Source organism: Podarcis vaucheri (genome assembly GCF_965113315.1).
Source record: "Podarcis vaucheri genome assembly, chromosome: 8".
Lineage (NCBI taxonomy): Eukaryota > Metazoa > Chordata > Lepidosauria > Squamata > Lacertidae > Podarcis > Podarcis vaucheri.
In genome coordinates, this window is record NC_138766.1 from 37,121,506 (window position 1) to 37,131,995 (window position 10,490).

The 10,490-nt window shown below is 41.0% G+C and overlaps 1 protein-coding gene across 3 annotated transcripts in view; it reads right to left on the bottom strand.

The window, feature by feature from the left end:
* Positions 1–1,725: 1,725 nt before the first annotated feature.
* The window catches only part of SALL3 (spalt like transcription factor 3), a 26,495-nt gene continuing 17,730 nt past the window's right edge, over positions 1,726–10,490 (bottom strand). For 2 of the 3 annotated variants that reach the window (XM_082236038.1, XM_082236037.1), the window contains exons 2-4: positions 9,164–10,490; positions 8,607–8,947; positions 1,726–4,810 (exon numbers count right to left, since the gene is read on the bottom strand). The exon at positions 9,164–10,490 is cut by the window's right edge. In XM_082236038.1, coding sequence (XP_082092164.1) covers positions 4,379–4,810; positions 8,607–8,947; positions 9,164–10,490 — 2,100 coding nt within the window. In that variant the 3' untranslated portion in view covers positions 1,726–4,378. Of the gene's footprint in view, positions 4,811–8,606 lie in introns of all 3 variants that reach the window. The other variant, XM_082236036.1, reaches the window with a different exon arrangement.

A 10,490-nucleotide genomic window follows, 5' to 3' on the forward strand; every position in this document is an offset into this window, starting at 1 on the left:
CTCACCTATGTTAAATTAAGCATTATAAAGCACATTGCACTTCGTAAGTGAAATGCTTAATATTAATAATAATTAGAAAATGCATTTGGTTTTTTCTGTGTCCTGATGAATTTATTAAGGAAGATGGAAAACCTTACATCTGCACGACCTTGGCAGAGACACAGAAGCAGGTTATTCAGAAGGGGTTCAGGAACCAGCAGCAAAATAAAATGGCATCCTTATTTATACTTGTAAAAAAGCAAAGGGTTGTGACCTGTTTTAATTACAGGAACTGGTGAACAGAACAACATCGCTGTCACTGAAGATGCAGTTCTGCAACAACCAAGAAAGGGGGGTGGAATTACTAGTTTCCCTGAGCATCCATACTTGTGTTAATTTTGCTATACTATTTAGTGGAACATAGATAACAAAGTGGAAAGAGAAGACATTAACAGTATAATTTAGGGGATTAGAGAGAAATATTTGTATTACATAAATGGGAAATTTATATGTGAACCATTTTAATGATCCACTCCTGTTTCTCTAACCTATTTGTAAGTGTTTAGTGAGTTACAGGCTGCCTTTCATTTATTTGTGGAATTCCAACATGACTTTCCACCCATATTGATCTACGGCAGGCAAAAACTAATTTTTTTTTTTGAGGATTTCTGCCCCCCGCCCTCCAACAAGCCAGAGGGCACCTGCAGTCCTTGTCATGTTTTCGTCTCCAATGGTCTATAACACACTCTGGTTAAGTTTTCATTTCTACTTTTCAGCAGCTTCTGAGGAGTGATATGTAGCTAATGTCATCAAAGCTTGCACTTTAACATTGCAACTGTAAAGCCAACCCCGGGCGTTTCTGTATCAAAAGCACAGTGGCAAAATTGTCATAAAACTCGGTGAAATAAAAGACCTTGGCGTCCTGTTACAATTTGTAGAGACAAAAAAGACCTTTCCTCAGACTTCTTGCGAATGGTTTAAGTCCAAGTTCAAAAAGGTAGGCTGCGATGGTTAAAACTGCTCTATTGCTGCAAGAACATTTACTGCGAGAGCTACGATTCACTTATCTCACTGCTACACATTAGCAGCCAATAGCACTATTTCAATCTCGCAAGGTACATATGCACAAATGGCTCGCTCTATAGAAAATTCTCTGCTGATAATAAAGCAAGGGGCATGGCATGTCTTCCAGTTATTCACTGGGATCCACAAACTCATGTATGCATGATCTGTGCAACCCCCTTTAGGCTTTTCCTGCAATTTTAACTTCAGCAGCAACTTCGTTTCAGCATGAATGAAAACAGAAATAAAAAGGGGGGGAGGGGAGGGGAGACCTGGATGTGCATTACCTATCGTGTGTGCATAGTTGCATCTCTTGTTTCACAGTCATTGAGAATAAATATGCAGTGTAGTTTGTGTAAATCACATTTAAATTTGTGTAAATTGAATAAGGCACAATTGCACCCAAGGGAGACAAGCAGAAGAGGACTGCGGCAGAGCACCGTTGTTTTGATCCAGCTTTTATTCCACTGCTGATGTAGTATTTATCTGTAGAACTCTTTGATTTCATTTCATTTTTAACTGCAAAAAGTGGTTTCCCAATGGACTCTTTGGACTCTGTTCAAATTGTGTGAATCCAAGATTCCAGCCATATTTATATTTTGTACCTGACAGTTAAAAGCCATGAACATCCATCTCCCACATCTCACTCTGCTATTAGAATAATCATGGCACACAATTCGGAAATAATATTACATCCTGCATTTTATTCAATTCCATATGACAAAAATAGGAACCTAGACTAAGACATCCATTTCAATCAGTAGATGTGTCAAGCCAACAAGATTTAATAATAAAAAATATTGGATCTAGGTAACAATTCCCAGGTGGTTCAGGGAGGCTCCTAGCCCTACATGGTATCGCAGTATAAAAATAGTGTCTCTCTTCACCATGCAGAGAGGAATGACCTAACCCTGAATACAAAATGGGGTCAGTCTTACTGTACCTTCATCAGCCATCTTATTTACAACACTTTACATCTCTTTTTAAGTTATGCACATCCTTTAGGGAGAAGAGATAACACTACATGGTACCAAATACTAAACAAAAACAAACAAAAATTATTTCACACCAGAAATGTACACAGATAAATAAAAACATTCATTTGCTGAAAAACAGCAACATTAAGCCACCTCAGTTTTCTTTGTTTCCCAATTTTGAAACACCCCAAACACAAATGGTGGTCACCGATGGTTGGTGTTATAATATAAGGATGTTTATTTTCTATATATATTCTATATATATATCTATATGTATATATATACACACATACATACCTACATATATATTTGATATATGCATGTATATATGCACATATATATTCTGTGTATCACTGCTGTAGAAAACAGAGCTGTAATAGTTCATTGTTCATTTCAAAACAGAAACAAACTGCTAATAAGTCTTTTAAACTTTTCATTCAATGACACGATGGCAGAAACAGTCCATCCTCTTACAGTAATGTTTTTTTTTGTTGTTGCACAAGAAAGCGATTGTCCTATTTTATTTTTTTCCATCTCAACTGAGAAGACCTCACTGTCTGATTCTTTCTTCAGGGGCATAAAACGTCTTGTGCTGTTTCCCAGCTACCCATAATGTCCCTTGAACAATTTTGTTGGACGGAAGTTCATAGTGTCAGACTCCACCATGCTTGTAATGCACAAAAATGAGGTAGTACACAAAACATTTACTGTTCAAGTTTTGATTTACGCCCCCAGCCTCGCCAACACCCTAGCGTAAGAGTGGAAACATTCCCTTTTGTCACAATTTTAAACAATGCTTTAAAAACAACTGAAAATTATATTTGAATATTCAGAATACATTGTGCTTTGTAGTAAATATCGGAATTATTATTATTATTTTTAAAAAGAGATCAGTAAGAGTTGGGAATTTACGTTCAAGTTACGACTGATACTTAATATTTTTGTTTTCTGTTTTGCTTTTACATACCAGGGCTATTAAGCAGTCAGCATCCTGCTTTGTGGGTGGGAGTGAAAGAGACAGAACAGATTACAGCAAAATTAAGCCTACACAATGTTTTCTTTAGCCTCTCCTAGGCTTGCTCTGATATCACAGCCCTAAGATTAACATATCAAAGGTCTGTTGGAGGGTGGGCTTATAGAAAAGTTAAATGAATCATTTCGGTTTAAGAAATGGCAGGCCCCATTCTACCCAAGAATCTTGACAGTTCTTAGTGGCTTTCCTGTTTAAAGGAGCACAGATCTCTCCTACTGTTTGACCTTAAAAGACAAACACAACAAAATATCCCCCCCCCCATTTTTCCTCAAGCCAAAGTACTATTTATAAAATAGTTTACATCTTTGTTCAGATTCAAATTATAGACAAACCTCCCTAAATATAAAATACTAAAAGTGCAATAGTATAAATTAAGAGTTTGCAACACATTATACAAACACTGCCTTTTTATTGTACTGCCTTTGATAACATGAAATGTTTTATTCACAACTGCTTATAATGTTGTGAATAATATATGGTGATAAGGTTTGTCTGTAACTTGTTTTCCAACCATGAACTGAAGTCCACACTACATTTTTTTCATTTAATAGAACAACTGTCCACATAGCAGCTACAAATATTTAAATTAAAATGGTTTGTTACTGACAGGTACTTGCACATGAAAAGCATGCTATCTTTCCCAATAAAACTTCACAATTTTGCCTGCATTGAAATAAACCACTTATTTATAGGGAAACAAAACTTGCTTAAAAAAAGAAAGAAAATCACATAGCCAGGTGTATTTTGCAGTACAAAAGCTTCATTTAAGGATGGGGCTAGTATATTGTCTGTTACCCGCATTATCTTTACATTATAAATACTACAGACAAGAATACTGTAATCATACACAGCATTAGGGTACTAAATCACTTATTGAGTGTTAGAGGATTTCTAAAAACATAGTTCAAGTTTCTAGCTAAGTGGAACAAAACCAGCAAAGGAAGAGCTGGACTGAAAATGCCATTGAGAAGCCCCCTTTTACTCAATTGGTGTTGTTTTGTTTTGTTAAAGAACAAAAATTGAAACAATTTAGCTTCCTTCAGTCCCTAATGCAGTTTATCCAATGATTTATCGTTTTACTTAAATTTAAGGAGTTCTGCAGTTCTCGCTAACAGTCAGCTCACTGTTGAAAGCAGTGCCATGCAAATCTTGCAAGACAACTTTTCAGCGGACACGAAGTTATGTATTTCTGCTATGGGGGGAAAAATCTTAAAGGGAACCTAGGCAATTAGGTCACGAAACTAATGCTTAACTCCCAAAACTGTACATGAAAGAACAAATGTTGTGTTGAATAGTGGTCCAACAGTTACTTGTTACTTGAATGCTTTTAATTTATGCCAATCTCTTTATTATCCTCAATAAACCTTGTGAATGGACGGTTGGCTCCAGTTTCAGAACTCGCTTTGTCCAAGCCAATGATGGGAGGGCTACTGCCGGTGCGAGCTTTGTCCATGCCACTGGTAATGTTACTTAAAGACGGAATGGCACTTCCGCCTAAACTTACTGGGAGCTGGGGAATGCCTCCATTCTGTATGACAGAAATTTCATTGTTCTTCATTGCAAGTCCATTAGTAATAGCTGCAGCGTACTGATTCCAAAAATTTGGGTCAACATTCATGGCCCGAGCTGCCAAATCCTTTTGGAACATTTCAGAAAACTTCAGAGCATCACCACCCAACAAAGCCATGGGGTTTTCCACAGACAGTCGACGGCCACGCCGTGCGGGGGCATTATTCCACATATGAGTTCCCATGTGAACCTTTAGAGAAAGAACAAAACAAACAAAAGATTGGCAAAATAAGCAAAATTCAAAATGAGCCACACGGCCCATGAAGAGGCTAGTTTTAAAAGCCAATTTTAGTTTTCACGTACAATCATTTCAACAACGCTGTTCTTATAAATCACACGCATTTATAACAAAAGGAAGTGCAAAAGTAACATTTTAACATGCTAAACAAAGGTTTAAAAGAAGCTGGGAAATACTTTATACGAAAGAACAACACAAGAAAGGGTTACTAGGTCCACATGCTATTTGAAAGACTAAAATCTTTTTATCACCTTAAACTTCTAACCAGGGCCGTCTTAAGCATATCTGGCGCTGTGGTGCAAAGATCCCTCCAGCACCCCCCCCCCATTTCCAAGAGTTGTCGACCTTTTCCCAAGCCTCTGCGGGGATCGAACCCCTCCCATGGAGGCTTGGGAGGCAAGCTGCACGCCCGCCAGCCATATGGTTGAAGGCGCACGGCTGGCAGGTGTGTAGGGAAACGGGAGGCCGCCGGCAAAGCCGCGCAGCTCCCCCACCCGCTGGGGTGCCCCTGAGAGGCCAGCGCCTTAGCGCAACACACCAAGAAGCCCAATAAGAAAGACAGCTCTGCTTCTAAAGCCCTGAACTTCAGCACTGCTATTTGGCCTCGCAGAACAGCTTTTGATTCAGCAGAGGTGTCTGCTCCCATCAGAGAATGGAGGCCCTTTTTTGCTGATCCCCATTTCCCATGAAACTCCACCTGCCACGCTGTTCTGGAGGGCGACCCAACCCTCTGGAATAGATTTTGGGGGGTTGCAGTGGGAAAAGGGAATCAGCAAAAACACACTTCCTCCTCTGATAAATGGATGCTTCTGTGCGTTCAATAACTATTCCATAAGTTGAAATGGAGCACTGGATTTCATCCCTCCTTTCTCAAACTTGTATTTTATATTAATATATTTGGATTCATGCAAGTTCCATAGTTTACTGCAATGCAAATATGCACAGGTTGTCAGATTTAGCCAACCAACCACTAAGGCCCACAGAAAGGTTTATTTTAAAAATGAAAAATATAAAACAAACAAGCCTCCATTTTGATCGAGTCTCCAAGAGCCATGTACAAGCCTATACATGTCGACTCAGAAGTAAGACCCATTCAGTTCAAATGAGCTTACTCCCAAGAAAGTGGGTATTATAATTGTTCCACCAGCACAAGCATTTCAGCTTGGCAGATGGAATGATTTCCCCTCTCTTCCTGTGCATTGTCCTGGGGTTCCCCCCTCCCCCCAGGTTGATTTCAGTCCAATTGTGCTGGCTCCCATTACTGCAACTGTTTAGTTGAATCTCTCCCTCAATTATCTCTCCCCCCCCGCCCACTAATGACCTGGATGCAAACATCCCACTATATGAGGAGAAAGATTGCTGATTCATCTCAATATGAAGCCCTTCCTGCCCTCTGAAAAGTAGTTTTAGAAGGCTGGAGACCCTCCCAAGTGGCATTTGGGGGAAAATGGAGGCTGTTGACAAGATGGTACTTGTTGAATAAGTCAAAATATGTTTAGTCATATACAGTGGTACCTCGGTTTAAGAACAGTCCAGTTTAAGAACAATTCGGTTTACAAACTCCACAACACCGGAAATAGTGTCCCGGTTTCAGAACTTTACCTCGGTCTAAGAACGGAAGCCGAAGAGTGGAAGGGCACTGGCAGCAGGAGGCCTCATTAGGGAAAGTGCGCCTCGGTTTAAGAACTGTTTTGGTTTAAGAACGGACTTCCGGAACGGATTAAGTTTGTAAACCAAGGTAACACTGTAATGGGATATTTGGATCCAAACCTCGTTTCTTAAATGGCCCCAATCCATCTAATATTAGTTGGGACTGAGTACCATAGAAACTAATATAAAATGTTGGTCAAAACTAACTTAAGTCTTTTGGCTTTATGTGGAGCTTATTCACAATTAATTTTAACTGGATTGGGTCTACTGTCAGTTAAAATGTCTCTCCTTCACTCGTCCCACTAAGCCAGGCACAGGCAAACTCCAGCCCTCCAGACGTTTGGAACTACAATTCCCATCATCCCTGACCACTGGTTCTGTTAGCTAGGGATGATGGGAATTGTAGTCCCAAACATCGGGAGGGCCAGAGTTTGCCTATGCCTGCACTAAGCCATGATTTAGCACTGCATACATGAGCCAGAATGAACTTGACCAAAGCCCCAGCCTTCCCTGTTCTCATCTCCTTGTCTTATGCACCTAGAAAAGGACATCACCATTACTTTCCTCTAATCTGGACTTGTTGCCCATGAGTCAGAAATTGTGGTTGATCAAAAATTCTGCTAAGTTTCTAAACAAGGCAACTTCAAGCTATAGATGATGAAGCTAGCTTGTTTAACCGTAGTTTGTGATCAGCCATGATCCCTGAGTCTTGCACAGCAAGGAGGCCAACAAGACATAAGAAACTGAGAGCAAATGCCGGTGAACTAGGCCATGCAGAAGGAGGAGAGTGAAGAGTGTGCAAGTCCAAGGCTTTTTTCAGGCTCCTTTCTATCTCATGCAAACCCTGCAACTGCATCTCACCTTCTTATGTTTACCTGAACTATGTAGGGATAAAAGATGGTGCCGCAGTTCTACTTTTAAAATGTTGCTTTTGTGACATATCAAAAACCTGCCACATCCTTGAGCATTGTAAGCAAGTTAAAAGCCACAATTTGCAACAGGGGCTTCCCGCAGAGCATTTGGTAACCCCGACTGACAGACTCTTAATATGTTAAATTGGCATGATTGGCAGAAAGGTTCAAATATAATCTGATGTGACTAGATTTTTTTAAAAAAAGATTACTACTGTCATAAATCTCATGGGTAGTCAGGTTTAACTCAAAGTTTTATTCAAAGCAGACCCATTGAAATTAATGAACATGACTAAGGGAGCAATCCTATGGATAAGAAGCTAGCATAAAGCAAACCAGTGTCAATTTAGACCAGATCCAAACCCTGTCCAGCAGCAGGACTGCTGCTCCTGCTCTAAGCCTGGAAGAGGGAAAGCAAGCATTTAAAATAGTGTTCTATCCTGAGTTGCCAGGTCATGTGACTGAGCTGAACGGGCTTAGGATCCAGCCTAAGCCCCCCTCCCTGCTTCCTGGGTCTCACCTCCAAAGTGCCCCTTTTGGGGGACTGATAAACTGGCCTCAGCTCAACCAGCTTTGGCTCAGCTGGAACAAGCAAATTACACCGATGAATCTTAAACTGAGCCAGGGTTGGGGACTTAAAACCAGCTGAGCTGGAGATCCACTGCATCCTAAGGAGCTCATCCCAGCAGATCTTGCCATAGTGTTACCCCCGAAATTAACTACATTAATTTCAGTGGGTCTATGCTGAGTAAAATTCAGCTGAATACAACTCATGCTTCTGCAGCACACAAGTGTGCTGGGAATCTATAACCTCAGATTTTCAAGAAAAACAGGATCGACATAATATTTGTTTATAGTTGCAGAGTTAACGTCATGGAGCTGGAGTTTGTTTTTTAATCATTTTTAAAATACCAAAGTATTCTACCACAATCTAAGAATTCAGGAGCCATCAATAAAGGGGAAAATGCATGTCTGAAACACACTTTTTTTTAAAAAAATGGAATAATTTGTATGCACCCACAAAATTTTAGTTCTTACATTGGGTTCATAATATATAATGTAAGGATGTCACAATATAACCATACTATCCTCATCTCTTGATTTGAGTAAACACATGAGGTTCGGCACATTGTTAAACTCTCACATTCTTACAATTTAAGCTCTGACATTAAAGATTCCCTTCTTACCTTAAGATTCCCTTTTGTGGTAAAAGCTCTACCACAGATTGTGCAACCAAATGGCTTTTCACCAGTATGGGTGCGCTCGTGTATCTGCAGTGCACTTGCTGAGGAGAAGGTCTTCCCACATGACTGACAGTTGTGCTGTTTGGGAGTCCGGCGTGGCGGTGGTGCCAGCATAGGAGTGATGCCCGGGCTCATCACTGACTGTGGTGCAGCAGGAACCTGGATTCCAGCTGGAAGCGACGGGACCTCGCCCAATGAGATCGGCTTGCTGTGGCCGTTCACTTCCATTTTGATCAGGGTAGGCGCAGTGCTGGTGACCAGGCTAGGAGTGCTTTGGCTGGGACCTAGAGTAAAGTTGGGTTCAAATAACTGAGAAGGCAGCTCTTTTAATTTGTGTGTCAGTAAGTGCTGTTTTAAATTACCCATAGTGGAACACCCACGATTGCAGACTGTACATACAAATGGACGCTCTTTAGTATGGCTGCGGTAGTGAATTTCCAATGCACTCTTACAAGCAAAAGGCTTGCCACAGATATTACAAACAGTACTTTTAAACTTACCACGTTCTCTGTTCAGGAACAGCAGGCTAAAAGGAGCTTCTTCTTTGATGAGTGGCCTTCCCGGGTTGGTGGCTGTCAAATCCAGTGCACCTCCATTTTCAACAGTAGGGGGTGGTGGACTGTCAGGTTTTTCTGTCTTTAATTGTATTTCTTGGTGTTCTTCCTGGTTGCTAAAACCTGGGGATTTTGATCTGAAACTTTCACTGATGCTGTTTTCAGGAGACAGCGCCTGCATGGATGAAGAAGATTCAGACATTGCAGGGCTCCCTGCACTCTGGCTCTCCAGATCTCCAACAGCGGATGAGGAATCGTTGCTTAAATGGTCACTTTCCCCTGACCCATTTTCTAATGATTTCAGATTGGTCAACTGTTGACAGTTCATGACAGAATCAATCATTTTCATTTGATTTTCCAGAGCAGTAATGCTAGAAATTACAGATGGGGGGGAAGGTGGGCATGACGTGGAATAAGGTAGAAGTGGTTTGGAGGAGTCACTTGTGTTGTCTTTTAACTCTGGGTCCTCTTCCATGGAATTTTCATCAATGTCATCATCGTAGTTGCTCAGCGTTTCTGCGTTCTTTTCGTCAAAGGAAAGCTCCGAGTCCATAGCATCTTGGAAGCCCTCTGGTAACGGCGTGTTTGGAATTTGCCCACCCATGTGCATACGAATATGCTGCTGAAGAACAACAGCATTTGTAAATTTCTTCTGACAAATGGGACACGAATGCTGTACTCTAAGTGGTGGCTTCGCTCGATGAACTCCAAAATGTGTTTTTAGATTGCCTTTTGTAGTGAATGCACGTCCACAAATTTTGCATTTAAATGGTCTTTCTCCTGTATGGGTTCTGTAATGCATCTTGAGAGCACTCTGACAACTGAGCACACGGTGACAAATGACACATTGATTTGGATCTGTCATCTTCTTATCGATGTTCTCTACGAGCTGTTGCAGTTTTGAGGTTTCTGATGTTTGCATAGAGTCTAGTAGACCACCAAATGGAAACTTAGCCTTGAATTGATCAGACAATGCTGGAAGCACAGGGTTCGGGATGCTTGTGGAGATGCCGTCCGTAACAGCGTTAGGAACTGGAGATGGGGGTACTGCAGAAACCTGCCCACTTAGAGAATTTTCTCCTAGTCTTGCGTTTGTCACAGGAATGTTGACAGGTTCCGTTTTAGTCATAGCTGGACCACTATGGATTGGTTGTGGGGATTCTGCAGACAAAGGAATGCCTGACTCAGAGTTGTTTAGGCTTGGGGATAAGGAAGTGCATTCGCTTGGCGCAGGCGATGGCCTTTGGGGTGACCTGCTCATAGGAGTAATACT